General features: G+C 45.1%; 1 protein-coding gene across 3 annotated transcripts in view; it reads right to left on the bottom strand.

Annotated features, from left to right (window-relative positions):
- Positions 1–7,166: 7,166 nt before the first annotated feature.
- Positions 7,167–24,054, bottom strand: part of rptor (regulatory associated protein of MTOR, complex 1) — a 328,096-nt gene continuing 311,208 nt past the window's right edge. For all 3 annotated transcript variants that reach the window (XM_078401378.1, XM_078401376.1, XM_078401377.1), the window contains exons 31-34: positions 23,834–23,920; positions 23,319–23,435; positions 15,488–15,617; positions 7,167–13,861 (exon numbers count right to left, since the gene is read on the bottom strand). In XM_078401378.1, the coding sequence (XP_078257504.1) occupies positions 13,793–13,861; positions 15,488–15,617; positions 23,319–23,435; positions 23,834–23,920 (403 nt within the window). In that variant the 3' untranslated portion in view covers positions 7,167–13,792. The remainder of the gene's footprint in view (positions 13,862–15,487; positions 15,618–23,318; positions 23,436–23,833; positions 23,921–24,054) is intronic.

The following is a 24,054-nucleotide window of genomic DNA, read 5'->3' as shown; positions in this document are numbered from 1 at the left end:
CAATCTTTTACTCTGTGTATTTTGAATTATTGTCATTCATCAAATCTCCAATATCATTTCCAATTTACAGAAGCCAAATAACCCACCAACCTGGAGGGTTATCAGCGGGTCAGGCAGCATCTCGGGAGAGAAGGAATGGGCGACGTTTCGGGATGAGACCTTTCTTCAGTCTGAAGAAGGGTCTCGACCCGAAACGTCACCCATTCCTTCTCTCCAGAGATGCTGCCTGCCCCGCTGAGTTACTCCAGCATTTTGTGCCTTCCTTCGATTTAAACCAGTGCCTGCAGTTCTTTCCTACACAACCTACCAACCTGTACGTCTTCGAAGTGAGGGAGGAAACCGGAGCACCCGGGAGGAAACCCAGGCAGTCACAGGGAGAACGTGCAAACTCCACACAGACAGCACCCGAGGCCAGGATGGAAACTGGGTCTCTGGTGTTGTGAGACAGCAGCTCTACCAACTGTGGTGCCTATATATGAAGCCAAGATAATCTTCTGTAATGAGAAAAAATCTTGTAATGGTTTAGGTTCATTATTGTCTTGTGTACTGAGGTACAGAGAAAAGCTTTGTTCTGCATCAAATCAGATGGCACAATACATAAATACAGTCAAGCCAAACGTAAATACAATTGGTGGAGCAAAGGAAAATAAACAGTGCAGAATATGGTTCTCAGAATATTGTTCTCATTATTTATTTGCCTCATAACCCCTTTCCGACTTTATCATTATTTCTTTTTAATCATATTGCCTCCTACTCTCTACCTGAGCCCAGATCCTTCCTTCTCCCCCCCCCTGCCTTTCTCTAGACTTGCATTCCAGCTTTCATCTGGTCCATTGACGTGAAATGTTAAGGCTATTTCTCTTTCCATTGATCTATGAGCAGATCCAGCATTGCTTTAATCTTATTCCTCGCTCGGTTCATTCCTTTCATTTCTAAGGCTCCTTCCGTGTCAGTTGTAAATTTTCTTTCACCAAACCTTAATTTGCTCAAGAATGGAACATCATTTTGGATATGATCCAGCATCTTGCTCACTCTCCTGGACAGGATCAGAGGATCAAATCAGTGCAACTTCTCGACTCCTGCAACAAAAGTCAAGGCCGATCACTCCACAGAACCATAGTGCAGTTCTGGAGGACTTTTGACCCATGAAGACTATTCATGACACATTCTTTCCCATTAAAAGAAAAGACACAAAGCGCTGGAATAACTCAGCGGGTCAGCCATCATCTCTGGAGAACGTGGATAGGTGACGTTTTGGGTTGGGATCTGACACGTCACCTATCCATGATCTTCAGAGATGTTGCCAGACACGCTGAGTTACTCCAGCACTTTGTGTGTTTGTTTGTAAACCAGCACCTGCAGCTCCTTATATCTACTAAGTTGGGGGGTAGTGTGAATTGTGAGGAAGATGCAATAACGCTGCAGGGTGACTTGGACAGGTTGTGTGAGTGGGCGGATACATGGCAGATGCAGTTTAATGTAGGTAAGTGTGAGGTTATTCACTTTGGAAGTAAGAATAGAAAGGCAGATTATTATCTGAATGGTGTCAAGTTAGGAGGAGGGGGAGTTCAACGAGATCTGGGTGTCCTAGTGCATCAGTCAATGAAAGGAAGCATGCAGGTTCAGCAGGCAGTGAAGAAAGCCAATGGAATGTTGGCCTTCGTAACAAGAGGAGTTGAGTATAGGAGCAAAGAGGTCCTTCTACAGTTGTACCGGGCCCTGGTGAGACCGCACCTGGAGTACTGTGTGCAGTTTTGGTCTCCAAATTTGAGGAAGGATATTCTTGCTATGGAGGGCGTGCAGCGTAGGTTCACTAGGTTAATTCCCGGAATGGCGGGACTGTCGTATGTTGAAAGGCTGGAGCGATTGGGCTTGTATACACTGGAATTTAGAAGGATGAGGGGGGATCTTATTGAAACATATAAGATAATTAGGGGATTGGACACATTAGAGGCAGATAACATGTTCCCAATGTTGGGGGAGTCCAGAACAAGGGGCCACAGTTTGAGAATAAGGGGTAGGCCATTTAGAACGGAGATGAGGAAGAACCTTTTCAGTCAGAGGGTGGTGAAGGTGTGGAATTCTCTGCCTCAGAAGGCAGTGGAGGCCAGTTCGTTGGATGCTTTCAAGAGAGAGCTGGATAGAGCTCTTAAGGATAGCGGAGTGAGGGGGTATGGGGAGAAGGCAGGAACGGGGTACTGATTGAGAGTGATCAGCCATGATCGCATTGAATGGCGGTGCTGGCTCGAAGGGCTGAATGGCCTACTCCTGCACCTATTGTCTATTGTCTATTGTCTATTGTCTACACTCTTTCACCATGTCCGTTCAAGTTGACCTTTTCATAAGTAATGGGAGCAGAATTAGGCCACTCGGCCCATCAAGTCTACTCCGCCATTCAATCATGGCTGATCTATCTTTCCCTCTCCACGCCATTCTCCTGCCTTCTCCCCATAACCCCTGACACCCGCACTAATCATGAATCTGTTAATCTACCTTAAAAATACCCACTGACTTGGCCTCTGTGGCAATGGATTCCACAGATTCACCACCCTCTGACTGAAGAAATTCCTCCTCTTCTCCTTTGTTTCTCAGCTCTCCGTTCTAAACCGTTGCTGTGCTCATTGTCCTTACCTGGAACCTGACGAGAGATGGAAATGCCCTCGATATGATGCCCTCCTGCACCACCAGTAGAGTCAGGTGCACTAACCCACTCTTGTCTGTTCCCTCCGCTCACGACTGTGGTCACCAAGGGAAGCACAGCAGTCAGCCCAACACAACGCCTCTGCTGAAACAGAAATATCTTCTTGCACTAATTAGCAATTTCCTCGCTTCCAGAATTTCCTCATGCATCGCATGTAATCGTTCAGTAGGACAGAACTTTAATGACCTCTCCAAATGAATTAACGATTCCTCACTGGTAATTGGAATAACAGCCACATCGAATCATGTTTACGCTGGTAATATAATTAAAGCAGAATCAATTAGAGTTTAATACAGAAATCAGAGCTCCAATTAATTAGTGTGAAAGCTTCTCACATGGACACCACTCCAAACTATGAAGAGGCCGGGATTCATCTCTGATTAACTGAATGAGAACGTGACTCGGCCCAACGCACCCTTACCCACCATGATGCTCCAGTTAAACTCGTCCCACTCGCCCGCATTTGGCTCATAAAACATCCAAAACTTTCCTATTCATGTACCTTGTCCAAGTGTCTTTTAAATGTTGTTATAGTACCTGCTTCAACTAATGTAGACACAAAATGCTGGAGTAACTCAGCGGGTCAGGCAGCATCTCGGGAGAGAAGGAATGGGCGACGTTTCGGACCGAGACCCTTCTTCAGACTGATTTAATTAGATTTAAACCAGCATCTGCAGTTTTTTTCCCTACATAGTTGCTTCAGCTACCTCCTTTTAGTTTAGTTTAGTTTAGACATACAGCGTGGAAACAGGCCCTATCAGCTCACCGGGTCCGCGCCGATGAGCAATCCCCGCATATTAACACTACCCTACACCCACTAGGGACAATTTTTACATTTACCAAGCCAATTAATCTACGTACCTGTACGTCTTTGGAGTGTGGGAGGAAACCGAAGATCTCGGAGAAAACCCACGCAGGTCACGGGGAGAACGTACAAACTCCGTACAGACAGCACCCATAGTTGGGATCGAACCCGGGTCTCCGGCGCTGCATTCGCTGTAAGGCAGCAACTCTACCACTGCGCCACCGAGCCGACCTCTGGCAGCTCGTTCCACATACCCACCACAGTTTGAGTGAAGAAGTTATCCTTCAGGTTCATTATTAAATCATAGACAATAGGTGCAGGAGGAGGCCATTCGACCCTTCGAGCCAGCACTGCCATTCAATGTGATCATGGCTGATCATTCTCAATCAGTACCCCGTTCCTGCCTTCTCTCCATACCCCCTGACTCCGCTAAATCTTGCCCTACTCACCGTAACCAGTGTCCTCTCCTTAGCAAGTCGTCTTCTTTGTTGTCCAATCTGCAGCCCTACAATGCCTATCGACATCAATGGATCTTGAACCCTGGGCCAGACCTAATCTGCTGCAATAAATTCAACCATTTGGAGAGGCGATCCCCCAGCTTGTGCTGGGCTCTTCCATTCCTCAATGGAAGCCCGTGGTGAAGAGAACTAGGATGTGGAGAGGATGTTTGAATTAGTGGGAGAGTTTAGAACTAGAGGTCATAGCCTCAGAATTAAAGGACGTTCTTTTAGGAAGGAGATGAGGGGAATTTTCTTTATAGTCAGAGGGTGGTGAATTTGTGGAATTCTTTGGTTCAGAAGCCTGTGGCGGTCAAGTCAGTGGATATTTTTAAGGCAGAGATAGATTCTTGATTAGTGCATGTGTCAGGGGTTATGGGGAGAAGGCAGGAGAATGGGGTTGGGAGGTAGAGATAGATCGGCCATGATTGTAAGATGGAGTAGACTTGATGGGCCAAATGGCCTAATTCTACTCCTATTCCTTATGGATGTATGAATGACCAGATTCTTAACACCAAATCAGTCAATAACTCCAGGACTTCCACATTTGGCAGCACATGCGCCAAATTACCAGACTCTCAGCTATCCAGCTGCTGGTGGGTCCATTGGGAACGTCAGACTTCAGCCAGCACGATCCAGTCCCATGTGTCTTTTGTGCTGGAAGCTTTGCTGGATTTACTTGCCCATCCACCACAATCATTCACTCACACACGAGCCCCTTTCACTGCAACCCCCTCTCCCCAAAGCTCAGATCCATTTGCTACCCACAGAGGGGGAATTGAAAGCTGAAGGTTAAATGGTAAGATTACTTTCCTACTTCTTCCAACAACCATTTTTCTATTTCCTCGGGAGACTAAGGAAATTCGACTCGTTTCCAAGGATGTTCACCACCTTCTACAGATGCACTGCAGAAAGTATATGTTCATGTTGCTTCACTGCTTGGTTTGGGACCAGCTCTGGCCGAGACAAACATAAATTGCAGGGAGTTGTGGATGTTACCCAGTCCATCGCACAGACCAGACTCCCCAACATTGGCTCCATTTACACTTCCCGCTGCCTCAGGGAAGCAGCTAACATAATCAAGGACCTTTTGCGCCTGGGTTATTCTCTCTTCGATCGCACTCCCACACAGCAGAAGAGACAAAAACCCAAAAGCACGTACCGACAGAATCAGAAACAACTTCTTCCACTCTGTTATCAGACTTCTGAACAGTCTTTCCATGAGCTGGCGTGTACTTCCGATTTTCTAACCTACCTCATTGTGGACTCTGGACATTCTCTGCAGCAGCTAAGATGCTGAAAAGCTACATTTTGTGCTTTGATATTTCAGCTTTGCTCCTCCCCTTTGCACTTGTGTGTGGCTTGACTATATTCATATACAATATCAGCTGATTTGACTGGATAGCACACAAACAAAAGCTTTTCACTGTGTCTCCGGTACTCCATGACAATAAGGGCGGCACGGCGGTAGAGGTGCTGCCTCACAGCGCCAGAGACTCGGGTTCGATCCTGACCACCGGTGCTGTATGGAGTTTATATGCTCTCCCCGTGACCGAGTGGGTTTTCTCCAGGTGCTCTGGTTTCCTCCCACATCCCAAAGATGTGCAGGTTTGTCGGTTAATTGGTTTAGATAAATTGTCCCTAGGGTGTAGGATAGGACTAGTGTGCGGGTGATCAGATTCTAAAACTAAAACTAATAATAAACCAATATAGCACAACTCAAATACACATATATATATATATGTATACATATATATATATATGTATATACTAGCGAAGAGGGCCCGTTGGGCCCATTCCCACACCCCCCATTCTCTCCTCCCCCAACCCCAATCTTACTCTCCCCACACCCCCCCCCCTTCCCCACGACCTCCCCTTTTCCCAGTACCCCTCTTTCCCCCACCACCAAGCCCCCTCCGGACGACCCCTGTTGTCCCCCCCCATTCTCAGACCCCGCCACCATTCTCTCTCCCCCAGACACACTCTTACTCTCCCCCACCCCCCCCTTTCCCCAGCACACCCCTTTCCCCTACTCTCTCTTGCCCCCAGCACCAACAGGTCCGGAGGGGGGGGGGAGCGCATCAGTGAAAGGTCCGGGGGGGGGGGGGGGGGGGAGCGCATTAGTGAAAGGTCCGGGGGGGGTGGGGGAGCGCATCAGTGAAAGGTCCGGGGGGGGCGGGGGAGCGCATCAGTGAAGCCCATACGCACAGACGCACCACGCTGAAAACCTTCAATAAATCAGTAGGAGGGGGGTTGGTCGAGCTCGTCTCACATGGGCATTTGGATATGTATGTATATATATATATATATATTTAAAATCACTGAATATGTGGCAGACAACAGATACAGATAGCGGTGTGTGTGTGAGAGACAGAGGGGGTTATTGAGTAAGTCAGACAGGGATGAGGTAGGATTGAATCTAGCATATATTATGGAACCATTTTGGATACAGACCTTGAAACACATGTTATAACACAGCATAGACCAGTTTATAACAGATTGTCCAATCTTTTATGAGACTGCTTGATGCTCACAGATGTTGAAAAATAGTTTCATCTCCTGCATTGACATATTTCATTTGTATAAAATAATTTGAAAGATATACCCACCGAGTCTGCGCCAATCAGCGATCACCCCTCACTCTAACACTATTCTACACACTCGGGACAATTTACTATTGTTAGCGAAGCCAATTAGTCTACAAAACTGTATGTTTGTAAAGTGTGGGTGGAAACCGGAGCACCCAGAGAAAACCCACACAGCCACAGGGAGAACATACAAACTCCGCACAGACAGCACCCGTAGTCAGGATGTGAGTCAGAAGCTCTACCGCTGAGCCACCCATTAACTTGATCATGTTCACCATAAAAACTCGAGCAAAATGCAAGAAGAAATAGGAGCCACAGTACAATAAAGATTTTAAGTTTTACTTTAACACCAGGTTATTGATGGCAAATGGGATCTTATTTTTATTAAAAAAATCTAAATTTAACTGTTGATGGGAACTGCAATCACCTCATTTAAGCTCTCCAGAACACACATCCGTCATGACCATACCAGCAACTCGATACCAATGTTCGAGCAGCAGAAAGCACAGACCCAGATATATTTGATTTATTTGCCAATATAGTTTTAATTGTGCATTTTCATCTAAAAAGCAGACATTCAAAACAATGGCTCATGAGGTATTACATCAATATATCCTCCCTCAAAGAATTAACACCCTCAGCATATGGACCCCATATGCAATCAAAAGACAGCAACAAGTGGACAAAATGAACATCCTGATAGAAACCAAATCGATCACACGAAACGTAGGTTAGTGAGTTTAAAACATCATGGTCGCTCCGTTTGAGTGAGGTATTCAAAAGGGATAGCTGATGCATTTGTAAGCTTGCCTGATGACAACCCTGCTTTGTTAAGTTCCACTCATATTCCACCGAGGCAATGTAACCATTTGAGTTACAGCAAAAAAAGAAAGCTGCTGGAGGAACTGGGCGAGTCAGGCAGCATCCGCAGTTTTTAGCTCAAAGATGCAGCGTGGAAACAGGCCCTTGAGGCCCACCGCGACCTCGCTGACCATTGATCAGCCGTTGACTCTAGTTCTATGTTATCCGACTTTATCATCCACTTCCTAACACTCTAACGGGCAAATTTTCAGAGGGCCAATTTAACCTGCAAACCCGCGCGCCTTTGGGACACGGGAGGAAACCCGGAGGCAAACCACACGGTCACGGGGAAAACGTGCAAACTCCACACAAACACCATCCGAGGTTGGGATCGAACCTGGGTCTCTGGCACTATGAGGCAGCAGCTCTACCAGTTGTAACACTGCAGTGCCAACAGTGAAGGGAAATGGACAGACGACGTTTCAGGTCATGACCCTTCTTCAGACGGAGGGTCCTAATCCTAATCATTGTGCTCCCATTTCCCTCCACAAATGCTGCCTGACCCGGTGAGATCTTCCAGTGGTTTGGGTTTTTTTGCCCAAGATTCCAGCATCTGCAGTCTCTTGTGTCTCCATTTGAGTTGCAGTTTTGAACAACCCATTCAGTTGTTCAAAGGAATGAACAAGTTGTTCAGTTTTGAACAACCCATTTAACTGGCGGGATTGTCATATGTTTAAAGACTGGAGCGACTAGGCTTGTATACACTGGAATTTAGAAGGATGAGAGGGGATCTTATCGAAACGTATAAGATTATTAAGGGGTTGGACACGTTAGAGGCAGGAAACATGTTCCCAATGTTGGGGGAGTCCAGAACCAGGGGCCACAGTTTAAGAATAAGGGGTAGGCCATTTAGAACGGAGATGAGGAAAAACCTTTTCAGTCAGAGAGTTGTGAATCTGTGGAATTCTCTGCCTCAGAAGGCAGTGGAGGCCAATTCTCTGAATGCTTTCAAGAGAGAGCTAGATAGAGCTCTTAAAGATAGCGGAGTCAGGGGGTATGGGGAGAAGGCAGGAACGGGGTCCTGATTGAGAATGATCAGCCATGATCACATTGAATGGTGGTGCTGGCTCGAAGGGCTGAATGGCCTCCTCCTGCACCTAATGTCTATTGTCACACATAGGAAATGCTACTAATTATAAAACAAAGCCTTGCATTTTATGAAGAATCACTTATTAGTCAGAGGTGAGGTGCCAAATTGTAATAGGAGTGTTCCTAATTAAAAGGCATTAACCTCTTTAGGAAGAATTACACATTTGTAGAAGATGATTATGTAGGAGAACTCTTGCCTGTGGATTTCTAAGGAAATAAAATAGCTGAGCGTGCAAGGAGAAGCCAAATGCTGAAGAATTGGAACTGTTACTGTAGTCACATCCTTAATTCCCAATGATACATTTTCATCAAGTTAGGATATGCATGCACATTTTATATAAGATATAGCTTTCAACCTGAATGTGATTTGGAATTTGTTTCCCCGGATACCAATTTATTTAAGCAGAACTTCTGGCACTATCGTTCCAACATGGACAACCTAATTCCATTGGGTTTTTTAAAATTAATTGCATTGTTTCATATCAGGTTGCAAAGTTGGATGAGATTACCACTACCCGTGCAATGTCATCTAATCCTGAACCTACATCATTCTGCTTCGACTATGACAATTGGTTTAACTTGCGCTCAGAGCTGGGTCTTTTGGGATAAAAGCCATTAGTTTCAAAGAAGCTTCAAACAGAGTGCATTTATTTGAAACCAGGAGGGATGTCCAAACTGTGCGTTTGAGCCAACAGTGGGCCCGAACAATCTAATGGCCCAGCTCCCAAATGCCGTGTAACTCAACTTGTACATGGATTTCCATTGTTTTATTAACTAACTGATCTTGTTTGTAGCTCACAGGATTAGAATTTTGGGAAAGATTGTGACTGCAACTGCTGTCTCTGTAGTTGAAGATCTAAAAGTATAATAGCATTGAAATCCAGTCTTCTCCTAAGTAGGCAAGTTAGTGGGAGCATGGGTTTTAACACTTGGGTGTTAGATGGGATATGGGCCAAATGCAGGCAGGTGGGACTAGTGTAGATGGGGCAAGTTGGGCAAAGGGTCTTTTTCCACACTGTAGGACTCGATGTTCCTCAATGCACATTTCATGTGTTTTTTGACACTGTCTTTATTTGTACAATTTTTAATGGATTCAAATGTGGCAAACTATGATAATGACAAAAATGTGTGAGATATTTTTTTCATTTTGCCCAAAATAGCCTGAGCTATAGGGAGAGATTGGGCAGGCTAGGACATTATTCCTTGGAGCGCAGGAGTATGAGGGGTAATCTTACAGAGATGTATAAGATCATGAGAAATTTGCTGGAATTTAGAAGATTGAGGGGGGATCTTATAGAAACTTACAAAATTCTTAAGGGGTTGGACAGGCTAGATGCAGGAAGATTGTTCTCGATGTTGGGGAAGTCCAGAACAAGGGGTCACAGTTTAAGGATAAGGGGGAAATCTTTTAGGAACAAGATGAGAAAGTTTTTTTTCATACAGAGAGTGGTGAATCTGTGGAATTCTCTGCCACAGAAGGAAGTTGAGGCCAGTTCATTGGTTATATTTAAGAGGGAGTTAGATGTGGCCCTTGTGGCTAAAGGGATCAGGGGGTATGGAGAGAAGGTAGGTACAGGATATTGAGTTGGATGATCAGCCATGATCGTATTGAATGGCGGTGCAGTCTCGAAGGGCCGAATGGCCTACTTCTGCACCTATTTTCTATGTTTCTATGAGAAGAATAGATAGGGTGAATGCAGAGTCTTTTACGCAGAGTAAAGGAATCAAGAACCAGAGGACCACATTGGTTTAAGGTGAGGAGGGAGAGATTTAGTAGAAACCTGAAGGGCAACTTTTGTTACACAAAGGGTGGTAGGTATATGGAACAAGCTGCCGGAGGGGGTAGTTGAGGAGATACTATCACAACGTTAAAAAATATTTGGACAGATACATGGATAGAATAGGTTTAGAGGGATATGGGCCAAACGCCGGCAGGTGGGACTGGTGTAGATAGGAAAAGTTGGTGTGCGTGGGCAAGTTGGGCGATAGGCCTGTCTCCACACTGTATGACTATGTTCCTCCTGATGTTCTGCAACGCACGTTTTCAGAAACCTTTTACGTGCCTTGACGCTGGTTTTATTTGTATCATTTTTAATGGATTCGAAAGTGGGAAAACTATGATAACGATGAAAATGTGCGAGATCATTTGTTTAGTTTGCACAAAATAAATTATTGACCAATAAGTATAAACCGTGCCTAGCCCCAAGAGCTCCTTTTATAAATGTTTAGCCTCTGACGATTTCATTTCCACTCGCATTCCAATATACACGAATAATTTCAGTGTAGGAAAGTGATAAAATGCAGCTTCATAAAACTTTAGCTTTCTTTCAATTCTGAAAGCACGTGTCAGTTTTGGTAAAGTTGTTCAGGATTGCAATTGTAATTTTGCATGCTCTCTGGTGTTTAAAGGAAAGAGGTTCTGAAGGGACAGGACAGTGAGTGTTTTTTATAAGGACTGTTAAAGGAGACAGAATCTAAGGGTAAGGAGTTGACCACATTAGACAAGGCCAAACTTCTTGCAGATAGTTGGGAACCTTTGAAATTTCCCCAGCAGGCTGAAGATTTCAGTTGAGTTTAGTTTAGCGACACAGCGCGGAAACAGAGCCTTTGGCACACCGAGTCCGCGCCGACCAGCGATCCCCGCACATTAACACTATCCCACACAGTCGGGACAATTTACAATTTTGCCAAGCCAATCACCCTACAAACCTGCACGCCTTTGGAGTGTGGGAGGAAACTGGAGCTCCCGGGGAAAACCCACGCAGGTCACGGGGAGCACGTACAAACTCTGTACAGACCGCATCCATAGTCAGGGTCAAATCTGGGTCCCTGGCGCTGTGAGGCAGTACCAATACTGCTGCTCCACCGTGCCATTAAGTGTATTCAGTTAAGACAGATGTTGGGATCACGGAGAAGGGAAGGTTATAAGCATCAGGTGGGAAAATGGAGTTGAGACCAAAGATCAGATCAGTCATGATTTTATTGAACTGCAACACAGGATGGATGACAACACTGCTAGTGCCAGTAACACTTGCAGCTAAATTTACTTGTGTAAGTTGCCCTGGTTCTTATTATAAGGGAATTCTGTACAGGATGGTTTTCATTTCAGAACTAAACATGCTACAGAACTGCAGGTATACAGCATATTTGGCTTAATTGTGAAAATGGAAAGCTTCCAATTTTAACTAGAGAAAACGAAAGGCACAAAGTGCTGGAGTAACTCAGCGGGTCAGGCAGCATCTGTGGAGAACATGGATAGGTGACGTTTCACAGAGTGCTGGAGTAACTCAGCGGGTCAGGCAGCATCTGTGGAGAACATGGATAGGCGGTGTTTTGGGTCGGGAACCATTTTCAGATTGACTGTAGTGAGGGAGGGGGAGGGGGGAAGAAAAGAAGGCTATAAGAGAGGTGGGGGCAGGAGAGAGCCTGGCGTGATGGGTGCATACAGGTGAGGGGGGGTTGGAGGGGGTTTGGCAGATAGTTGGACATAGGCCAGAGATGAAACGACAAAAAGTGTAAGATAAGGAGATAAGGATAGAAGACATGTGAAATATGAAACCAGAGGAAGGAACATAGGTGGAAGAGAACGGGGACGGAGGGAGGGGGCAGGGGGAAATGGGTGCACATGCAGGAAACAGAGGGGGGAGAAAGGGTGGGAGCGGGAGGGGAGGGGTGGTGTGAGTAGGTCGTTACCTAAAGTTGGAGAATTCAATACAGGGGATATAAATGAAACTTCTATTTGCACAATGAGTGAACATACAAGCATTGTAAGAAAATAACTGCAGATGCTGGTACAAATCGAAGGTATTTATTTCACAAAATGCTGGAGTAACTCAGCAGGTCAGGCAGCATCTCAGGAGAGAAGGAATGGGTGACGTTTCGGGTCGAGACCCTTCTTCAGTCTGACCTGCTGAGTTACTCCAGCATTTTGTGAATTAAAAGAGCATCCTGAATTCAGCTGGTGAGCTGAGAAACAGCACCTAGCAGTGACGCTTGGACAACTTGGAATCTACACTGTTTCCATCAAAGGATAATTCAAACTCAGTATGGATGGGGAAAAAACCCGAAAGGTAACCTGCTCTACGCTTCCATGAATGCAAGAAATATTGAATTACTTGTTTAACAAGAAAACCTACATTAAGAGATGGCAATATGTCACAAACTGATTTAAAACCATAAAAAGAGTCAACCTTCTCCTTTACCATACATTTAATCGTGTTCAGCATCTATTTAGCTACTAGAGCACTGTTAGTGCCCGGGATTAAACAAAGGTCGGTGTTAGATTTGTTTAAAATTGATAATGTACATAATAAAATAATACTGTATTCAATTCACAACATAGCTTAATAAATGTCAGATCACAATATGCACAATGCATCAACTTTATATTAAAAAGAAAGACAAATAAACAACAGAATCTCACAGCTCTCAGCTTTGGCAGACCCAAGACTGAAGCTTGGAAGCATTAATATCGCCAGTAAAACAATCACAGATCAGTTTCCAGTTCCTTTAATGGTTTCATTTACATTCAACGACAGATATATGAGTGTTCCACTCAGGCATCTTGTCCCATCATTGGTTATTTTGTACGAGTTGATTGAAGTTTCCTATTACAACCAGCAATTATTTAGCAAAATTAAATCACACGCGCACACACACAAAGGAGAAATAAACAAATTGGGAAGAACGGTCTGTACAACGTTTCAGAATAACATGATTTTCTTATTGGGGACTTGCTGTAGTCTGTGGAGAAAATAATGCTCCCAAAAGCAACATCGCATTGAAGACGTGCGCTTTTGAATTGTCCGTCAGAGCAGCTGCTAGTAGTTTAGTGTGGCTGGTGAGCCATCAACGCTTGTCTTCACCATATTGTGTGACTCTGGAAGCTGGGAGGATTTGTAATTTATATACAATTTTAACGCCCATCGCAGGCAGTCACTACGTGGCAAATTATATTAATATGAATTCTAAAATCTAATTCACAAAAGAAAAACAAAAACATTTTAGACAGGTCTTCGAATAAAAGTTTTGCGGCCATTTTCTTGCAAGACAAACCGTGGCTGCTGCTGTGAATTGTGTCACAGCAGCTGAAATATATAGTGGAAAAGTAGTTCAAGTCATGACTTACAGCAGCTGTTACCAGATATTCAAGTAAATAATTCGGTATGTACATTAGAAGTAATATACAGCATCTGATTGGCACAGTCAGAATCTCCATTAAAGGGGATGTGTAGGGCTGTGTTATTCTGTGTTATCTGACGCGTTTCTCAGCTGAATATATAGACATGTAGTAGTCATTACTTCCGACTGCTAAGTGAGGCTGTTGAGAAAAAAGCACAAGATAATCAATGACCACTAATTACAATGTTCGAAAAAAAGATTAGGCAGGAGTATGAAATAATTATCAGTTACCACAAAGCAATTAAACTCAAAAGACCTGTTGTCCCCACCCTTATGATGCCCGTTACACAGAGCGTTGAAGAGAAATGAAAGGGAATAATAATTATTCCTTGGGAACAATGAGAATTTCCTCACAGAATTTTATTACCTCATATCAACGCCCTGCAGGAATTTTTGCAATGAAGAATATTGTTAATTAATTCGAAAAAATAAGTCACTGAAGCTGAGGTCATATTGGCAAGAGAAAAGGACGGCTTTGGAAAAAAAGGGGGAGGAAAGGCTGGTTTACTATTGGGCGGCACAGTGACACAGTGGTAGAGTAGCTGCCTTACAGTGCCAGAGATCAATCCTGACCACGGGCGCTGTCTGTACCGAGATTGTACGTCCTTCCCGTGACCGCGTGGGTTTTCTCCGGGTGCTCCGGATTCCTCCCACACTCCAAAGGCGTACAGGTTTGTAGGTTGATTGGCTTCTGTAAATTTTAAATTGTCCCTAGTGTGTGTAGGATAGTACAAGTGACCTGGGTGATCGCTGGTCGGCGTGGGTCAACGAGCCTGTTCCCAGGAGCGTAGGAGGCTGAGGGGTGACCTTATTGAAGTATACAAGATCATGATAATGTGAATGCCCGCTATCTTTACCCATAGAAGAGGGTTCTAAAACTCGAGGACATTGGCTAAAGGTGAGAGAGATCTCAGAGGCAACCTTTTCACTTAGCGTGTAGTCTATATCTGGAACGAGATGCCGGATAGGAAGCTAAGGAATAGATATAATTACCACTTTCAAAATACATTTGGATAGATCTATGGATAGCAAGGGCTTAGAGAGATATGGGCCATATACAGGCAAACGGAACAAGCTCAGAATGTCAACTTATTCAGCACGGACAAGTTGGGCCAAAGGGCCTATTTCCGTGCTGTGACTCTAGGACCCTAAACGAGAATATTGTCTTTGATTTTGAGGATTAAATTCATGTTTGGGACATCCAGTTCTGATACAAATTTATGCATCGGCCATCATTATAGCAGAGATGAGAGCGGGAATTAGAATTGACTGACCGATTTGCACAGTTCCTGCTAATTTCGCTCCAACTATGGATCTTTGAGATTAGTAAAAGTTCCCTTCTAAGGAAGGGAAGGCATCAGTTGAAATAATTTCCTTTTTCCCAAGAGCTCGAATATCTTCCCAAGCTGCTGAAATTTGTTTTGGCAAAGAGATGCACATTAGTTGGCACAAAGTGCTGGAGTAACTCATTGGGTCAGGCAGCATCTCTGGAGAACATGGATCTCCAGAGATGCTGCCTGACTCGCCGAGTTACTCCGGCACTTTGCGCCTTTTTTTGTTCGTAAACCAGTATCTGCGGTTCTATGTATCGGGCACTTTATTTGGCGACTGAAACAATGGAATGAGAATGAGTGCTTGCGAAGCAACTTCGATCTTGATGTGCCTGTGTTAACACAATGTTACACGCGATGAAAGTTTACAGTTATGTTAACAGGACAATGGATCAGGAACCGCAAGGAGGGAACGCATCTGAAAAATGACTTACCCAAAAGGGGTGGAAAGCCAGGCAGCTAATGGCCCCGATCCTCTGCCCCATGAATCCGTCATAGTATTTAATGTTGCTTATCACATCTCCACTTGCATTGTATACAGCAATGAACTGGTTCATAGAGCCACTGGAAGATCAACAATACATTTACCATTAGGTATAATATAATTTTTGGGGGGGATAACACTGAATGCACTTCTACTACATATCCTAGCAGTTAAATAACACTACAGTCCTGAGAATGGGATCAACAGGAATTGAACAATTATTCTACTTTAGCCAAGGAAATGTCTACTGCCCAATTAGTCCAACCACTTAACTGAAGCAGAAATGTTCTTGAAGGCTTACTCTTAAATGGTAGAAAAACACGCGGAGGGAGGCACGGTGCCGCAGCAGTAGAGCTGCCGCCATGCAGCGCCAGAGACCCCAGTTCGATCCTGACTACCGGTGCTTGCCTGTACAGAGATTGTATGTTCTCCCCGTGACCTGTGTGGGTTTTCCCCAGGATCTCCGGTTTCCTCCCAAGGTGTACAGGTTTTTTAGGTCAATTGGCTTGGTATATTTGTAAATTGTCTCTAGTGTATGTAGGATAGTGTCAGTGTGCAGGGATCGCTGGTCGGCGTGGACTCAGTGGGCCGAAGGGCCTATTTCGGCACTGTATACTAAACTGTACTAAATTACTGAAGAAGGGTCTGAAGAAAGGTCTCGACCCAAAACGTCACCCATTCCTTCTCTCCAGAGATGCTGCCTGTCCCGCTGAGTTACTCCAGCATTTTGTGTCTATCTTTGATTTAAACCAGCACCTGCAGTTCTTTCCTATACTAACTGACGACTGCACTCGTCGTGCAACCAATTAACTGAAGGAGAGGTGTTCTTGAGGGCTTTCTCTTAAACGGTAGAAAAGCACCCGACTTGAATCATTGGCTGCATTGTTGGATTGAGCTGCATCTCGCGTTGGAGGTGATAAACCGCCCGACTTGCATCAGCTTCTCCTCCTTCCCCTTTCCCCAAACCTCCGGACGCTGCTGTCTGACTCAGAAGTGCATTTGTGTTGCTGGTAGACCGATTATGCTTGTGCTCTAAAATGGAAGGTGCTGGATAGGAAGCTAAGGAATAGATATAATTACCACTTTCAAAATACATTTGGATAGATCTATGGATAGCAAGGGCTTAGAGAGATATGGGGAGAAGGCAGGAACGGGGTACTGATTGGGAATGATCAGCCATGATCACATTGAATGGCGGTGGTGGCTCGAAGGGCCGAATAGCCTACTCCTGCAGCTATTGTCTATTGTCTAGTGACAGCACCTGGAGTCAGGATTGAAGATAGACGCAAAATGCTGGAGTAACTCAGTGGGACAGGCAGCATCTTGGATAGAAGGAATGGGTGACATTTCAGGTCAAACGATGCAGAAGGAATTCACGGAGAGATACACTCTGGGCAAGTAGTCTAGTCTGAGGGTGGTAGGTGTATAGAACGAGCTGCCAGAAAAGGTAGTTGAGGCAGGTATTATCACAACATTTAAGAAACATTTAGACAGGTGCATGGATAGCATAGCTTTAGAGGGATATGGGCCAAAAGCTGGTAGATGGGACTTGTGTAGATGGGACATGTTGGTCGGCACGGGCAAGTTGAGCCGAAGGGCCTGTTTCCATGCCCTATGACTCTAAATGTCAGTTTTATAGAAATTCCCGTTATGGTGTCATTTCAGGTTAACTTTGCAATGGGAAGTGCACGTGCTAGATGTTGTTTTAAGCTTTTATGATTGTTTGGAAATTCCCAGGTCGACGGGTGGGAAGAAAAGCTCAACGTCAACCAAGCCAATGACGCAAGTAAAGTCAGAACGCATCAGGCTTACAAAACCGCAAAGGCTCACAAGCAAACGCTCAACTGGAGGAGATCCAATTTCAGCACGCTGAGAGGGGATTGAGTGGATTGCAATTTAAACCCCGAGCGGTGAAACAATACTTGAGAAGGGGAGTCTTTCAAACGAGAGCGGCAATACGGGGAGAAAAGATGAGGTACGAGGGTAAACTAGCCAATAATATAAAGGAGGATAGCAAAAGTTTTTTTAGGTACGTGAAGAGGAAAAAAATAGTCAAGGCAAATGTGGGTCCCTTGAAGACAGAAGCAGGGGAATTTATTATGGGGAACAAAGAAATGGCAGACGAGTTAAACCGTTACTTTGGATCTGTCTTCACTGAGGAAGATACACACAATCTCCCAAATGTTCTAGGGGCCGGAGAACCTAGGGTGATGGAGGAACTGAAGGAAATCCACATTAGGCAGGAAATGGTTTTGGGTAGACTGATGGGACTGAAGGCTGATAAATCCCCAGGGCCTGATGGTCTGCATCCCAGAGTACTTAAGGAGGTGGCTCTAGAAATAGTGGAAGCATTGGAGATCATTTTTCAATGTTCTATAGATTCAGGATCAGTTCCTGTGGATTGGAGGATAGCAAATGTTATCCCACTTTTTAAGAAAGGAGGGAGAGAGAAAACGGGTAATTATAGACCAGTTAGTCTGACATCAGTGGTGGGGAAGATGCTGGAGTCAATTATAAAAGACGAAATTGCTGAGCATTTGGATAGCAGTAACGGGATCATTCCGAGTCAGCATGGATTTACGAAGGGGAAATCATGCTTGACAAATCTACTGGAATTTTTTGAGGATGTAACTAGGAAAATTGACAAGGGAGAGTCAGTGGATGTGGTGTACCTCGACTTTCAGAAAGCCTTCGACAAGGTCCCACATAGGAGATTAGTGGGCAAAATTAGGGCACATGGTATTGGGGGTAGGGTACTGACATGGATAGAAAATTGGTTGACAGACAGAAAGCAAAGAGTGGGGATAAATGGGTCCCTTTCGGAATGGCAGGCAGTGACCAGTGGGGTACCGCAAGGTTCGGTGCTGGGACCCCAGCTATTTACGATACACATTAATGACTTAGACGAAGGGATTAAAAGTACCATTAGCAAATTTGCAGATGATACTAAGTTGGGGGGTAGTGTGAATTGTGAGGAAGATGCAATAAGGCTGCAGGGTGACTTGGACAGGTTGTGTGAGTGGGCGGATACATGGCAGATGCAGTTTAATGTAGATAAGTGTGAGGTTATTCACTTTGGAAGCAAGAATAGAAAGGCAGATTATTATCTGAATGGTGTCAAGTTAGGAGGAGGGGGAGTTCAACGAGATCTGGGTGTCCTAGTGCATCAGTCAATGAAAGGAAGCATGCAGGTACAGCAGGCAGTGAAGAAAGCCAATGGAATGTTGGCCTTCGTAACAAGAGGAGTTGAGTATAGGAGCAAAGAGGTCCTTCTACAGTTGTACCGGGCCCTGGTGAGACCGCACCTGGAGTACTGTGTGCAGTTTTGGTCTCCAAATTTGAGGAAGGATATTCTTGCTATGGAGGGCGTGCAGCGTAGGTTCACTAAGTTAATTCCCGGAATGGCGGGACTGTCGTATGTTGAAAGGCTGGAGCGATTGGGCTTGTATACACTGGAATTTAGAAGGATGAGGGGGGATCTTATTGAAACATATAAGATAATTAGGGGATTGGACACATTAGAGGCAGATAACATGTTCCCAATGTTGGGGGAGTCCAGAACAAGGGGCCACAGTTTAAGAATAAGGGGTAGGCCATTTAGAACGGAGATGAGGAAGAACTTTTTCAGTCAGAGGGTGGTGAAGGTGTGGAATTCTCTGCCTCAGAAGGCAGTGGAGGCCAGTTCGTTGGATGCTTTCAAGAGAGAGCTGGATAGAGCTCTTAAGGATAGCGGAGTTAGGGGGTATGGGGAGAAGGCAGGAACGGGGTACTGATTGAGAGTGATCAGCCATGATCGCATTGAATGGCGGTGCTGGCTCGAAGGGCTGAATGGCCTACTCCTGCACCTATTGTCTATTGTCTATTGTCTATTGATGGATACAGATATGCGACACGTTCTCGAGAGGGGGGAGGGATCAGCAGCCCAAGCTGTGATGATTAAAGACAAAATGATTAGAATGAAAACGGGAAATGGAAATAAATGCACATTGAAATAGGGAGTGCATACTATTACCGAAAGTATATATAAAGGCTATTGAGAGAAGATGACTGTGTAACACATGAAAGTGAGAACAAAAATCCGTCAACATATATCAAAAATGGTTGGGAAACTCGAAAGTAGCAATTTCTCATGGAGTGAATGGAAGTTGCTGAGGGAAGAAGGACTGGCAGTGTCTTCCAAATGTCCTTCGATATGGGAGAGCTGCCATGGGAATGGAGACGGGAAGGATACAAGATGCGGCCGGAAACGTGGCAAGTCTTGTGAACAGCCTATACTCCTACACTCTTGTACATGGGTATGATTGTGCTTATGCACGGTGGTGCAGCGGTAGAGTTGCTGCCTCACAGCGCCAGAGACCCGGGTTCGAGAAGATCTCGACCTGAAATGTCACCCATTCCTTCTCTCCGAGATGCTGCCTGTCCCACTGAGTTACTCCAGCATTTTGGGTCTATCTTCAATCCTGACTCCAGGTGCTGTCAATAGACAATAGGTGCAGGAGTAGGCCATTCGGCCCTTGGAGCCAGCACCGCCATTCAATGCGATCATGGCTGATCATTCACAATCAGTACCCCGTTCCTGCCTAATCCCCATAACCCCCTGACTCCGCTATCCTTAAGAGCTCTATGTAGCTCTCTCTTGAAAGCATCCAGGGAATTGGCCTCCACTGCCTTCTGAGGCAGAGAATTCCACAGATTTACAACTCTCTGACTGAAAAAGTTTTTCGTCATCTCCATTCTAAATGGCCTACCCCTTATTCTTAAACTGTGGCCCCTGGTTCTGGAGTTTGTATGATCCCCCCATGACCTGCTTGAGTTTTCTCCGGGAGCTCTCGTTTCCTCACACACTCCAAAGATGTACAGGATTGTAGGTTAATTGGCTTCGGTAAAAAAGCGCAAATTGTCCCCAGTGTGCGTGTAGGATAGTGTCGGTGTGCGGGGATCGCTGGACGGTGTGGACACGGTGGGCCGAAGAGCCTGTTTCCGCGCTGTGTCCCTAAACTCATGTATGCGACAAAATGAATCATTGTGGGGAAAAAGATTGGGAATAACTATCACGGATTTGTTGAAGTTAACTTAAACTAAGCAAGGTTTTTCGAGAGATTGACGGGGAGGGCTGACGATGGCAACATGCTGACGTGTAAATGGACTTTCTAAAGACATTTGATAAACTCCCACATGAAAGATTCAGCAACATTGAAGTCCTTGGGCTAGAAGGTGTGAAGGCAACATTGACTGAGGGACAGAAAGCACAGGGGAGTGTGGCGGTGAAATTGTGTTGCAGACAGAAGAGGCTGATATTTTATTAATGACTTGATTGTGACATGTAGTGTAATGTCAAAGAATGTGGGAAGGTAGTGAAGCAAGAGGGGGGATATAAATAGGCATCAGGAGCTGGCACACAAGCTAATGAGATGGCTCAGAAATGGCGAAGAAGCTTCCCTGGGTTGGGATTGAAGTGTGAAACCAGGGGGCAAAAAGCTCAGCATGAGGGGTCGATGGTGATGAGGCGGAGGGGGGACCTCTTCCCTCCGGGTGTCTGGACCTTTTCAAATGTTCAATCTCCGCGGACTGTCACAGCCCAGCTAACGAGTGCACGCACGGCTGAGATTTATGTGATGTCGGGGAAGCCTGGCTTCTGTACAGTGAAGTAGGACTGAAACTAAATATCCGGCCAGCCACGATGCGAGTGAAATGTGAACAGCTCAAAAGAGCAACGGGCCAACTCCTGCCGCCATGGCTTTCATCCGTAAACATTTAACACACGGTTTGCACACTGGTAGATCAAATTGGTTCAGTGATTCTACTTCGTATGTGGAACCGAGGGCAAACCACCACAAATCATTGATAGGGAGGGGTCAAGGTTGAGGTTTATTATCACCACGCGCACCGAGGTACAGTGAAAAGCTTTGTTTTGCATGCTGTCCAAACAGATCAGAAAATGGTGTGCAGGAGTGCAATCAAGCTAAACTCAAGTGCAATAGGTAGAGGCGACCTACATTATCATCAGACCCACTCCACCCTGCCCACGCTCTCATTTCACTCCCGCCATCGGGAAGAAGGTACAGGAGCCTGAAAACTGTAACGTCCAGGTTCAGGAACAGCTTCTACCCTACAGCCATCAGGCTATTAAACACTACAACCTCCAAATACGCTCCGAACTACATGGACGGGGGGGGGCATTGTTTTTGTCTTTGCACTATTATTATTCATGTGCTTATATATATATATACATGTGTGTGTGTGTGTGTGAATGAGTGAGTGTGAGTGTGTGTGTGTGTGTGAATGAGTGTGGGTGTGTGAGTGAGTGAGTGTGTGTGAATGAGTGAGTGTGAGTGTGTGAGTGAGAGTGTGTGTGAGTGAGTGTGTGTGTGAGTGAGAGTGTGTGTGTGTGAGTGAGTGTGTGTGAATGAGTGAGTGTGAGTGAGTGAGTGAGTGTGAGTGTGTGAGTGAGTGAGAGTGTGTGTGTGAATGAGTGTGTGTGTGAGTGAGAGTGTGTGTGTGTGAGTGAGTGAGTGTGTGTGAGTGTGGGTGTGTGAGTGAGTGAGTGAGTGTGTGTATTTGTGCGTGTGTGAATGAGTGAATGTGAGTGTCTGTGAGTGTGGGTGTGTGTGTGTTTGTGTGTGTGTGTGTGTGTGTGTGTGTGTGTGTGTGAGAGTGAGTGTGTGTGTGTGTACACACCCCTTTTTTTGTTTATTATGGTGTTTACACAGCACTATATTTACATATTCTGTTGTGCTGCTGCAAGTAAGAATTTCATTGTTCCGTTTCGGGACATCTGACAATAAAACGCTCTAGACTCTAGTGAAGAGAGAGATAGAGTGCAGAATATAGTTCTCAGCGTTGTAGCGCAACATTGCCAGAGAATCCAATGTCCTCAATCACATGACAATGGTGATAAAGGAACCTAAAAGGGATCTAGGACTATTGGCTTTGTAAAGTGAAGTGGAGTGCAATGCAAGGAACTTGTACCAAACCTTCAGGAATCGCACTTGCAGAAGATTGTCAAGGTCTGGGACAGAGTGTGGGGAAGATTTAATAGAGATGTCCAGAATCTGCAAGTTCCTCATCTACTGTGACAGGTAGTGAGAGCTGCTGGAAGGACCAGTAGTCATGGCCCATACAGGGTGCTGGTGAAACAAACAGCTTCCTGGGCTGTTTCAGAGAGCTGTGGGTCTGAGTTGCCAGGCAGATTAATGAATGTCTCTTTCGCGAAGGAGAAGAAATGAGGGCCAGATGAAGAGATTTTGCTTTGGTGCAGTAAATTCTGACTAGGGATGCAATTAATTCCTTTTGTGTTATGTAGAAAGAGCAAAGAGCAGAGGGGGTGATGCAGTGGCAGAGCTGGTAGAGCTGCCGCCTCACAGAGCCAGTGTCCCAGGAGTGATCCTGACTTTGGGTACTGTCTGTGTGGAGTTTGCACGTCCTCCATGCGACAGCGTGGGCTTCCTCCCACATTCCAAAGACGTACAGGTCTGCAGGTTAAGACACAAAATGCTGGAGCGACTCAGCGGGACAGGCAGCATCTCTGGATAGATGTGTTAGTGTACGGGGGGGTGGCTGGTCGGAGGGGGCTCAGCCGTCCGAAGGGCTTGTTACCGCGCAGTATCTCTAAAGTCTAGAATCCAGGGTCTCGAGAGGTAGGTCAGAACTGCGGTTAATATCACAGTGCTTCATGAATATTCATTCTCTTTGAATGGCAAATGAATAACACCTCCAACTGTTCATTCACCTCGTATAAATGGAAATAAAGTTAGCTCTGCTGACCATTTGAATTCACTTACCAGGCAAACAGATTAGCCTCGGGGTGGAAGTCCAACGCTGTCAGCCCTTTCACAGTCTGAATTACGTTCAATGACTCTGGCATCCGTGGGTCAAAGAATCGAACATCTCCATTTACACTTAATAATTGAACAAGGGAGAGGACATTAAAAGCCACAAATTACTTTTACAGAAGGTCCACATGCATGAAAAAAGATTGCTGTTGATTAGTATTACAACTGAAATACTGTTAATATTTCACCAACTTCACCCAATGAAAGATTTATAAACGCGGCTCCCATGCCATGACACTGCTCAAACACTACTCTGCGGCAAAATTAATAAACAAAGCTTCTGTCTCTCTCAATTAACGAAATAGCTAGAGATATTTAATTAACAATTAGCCTCATCTCAAGTTAAATAATTCACAACACATTGCAAACTCATTACGGATGTAAATATACACATTTGAAGTACCTTTGGAAGTTGAGATAGTATTTTCAACTGCTTACGGAAAGGACTAAGAATGTTATCGTACCTCACAGTGATGATATGGCCTTCCGAAGACTTCTGCAGATAGGTTTTCACTACCCAGGCAGCATGTTCCCTGTAGGTCATCACACGGCTGTGGAGACAACAGCCAGACTGTTATTCAGTTTAGTTTATTGTCACGTGTACCGAGGTACAGTGAAAAGCTTTCGTTGCGTGCTATCCGGTGAGCAGAAAGACTACATGATTGCAATCGAGCCATTTACAGTC

Source organism: Rhinoraja longicauda, chromosome 6 (genome assembly GCF_053455715.1).
Source record: "Rhinoraja longicauda isolate Sanriku21f chromosome 6, sRhiLon1.1, whole genome shotgun sequence".
NCBI lineage: Eukaryota > Metazoa > Chordata > Chondrichthyes > Rajiformes > Arhynchobatidae > Rhinoraja > Rhinoraja longicauda.
The sequence above is the reverse complement of the archived record's forward strand: the minus strand, read 5'-3'. Positions and strand labels throughout refer to the sequence as shown.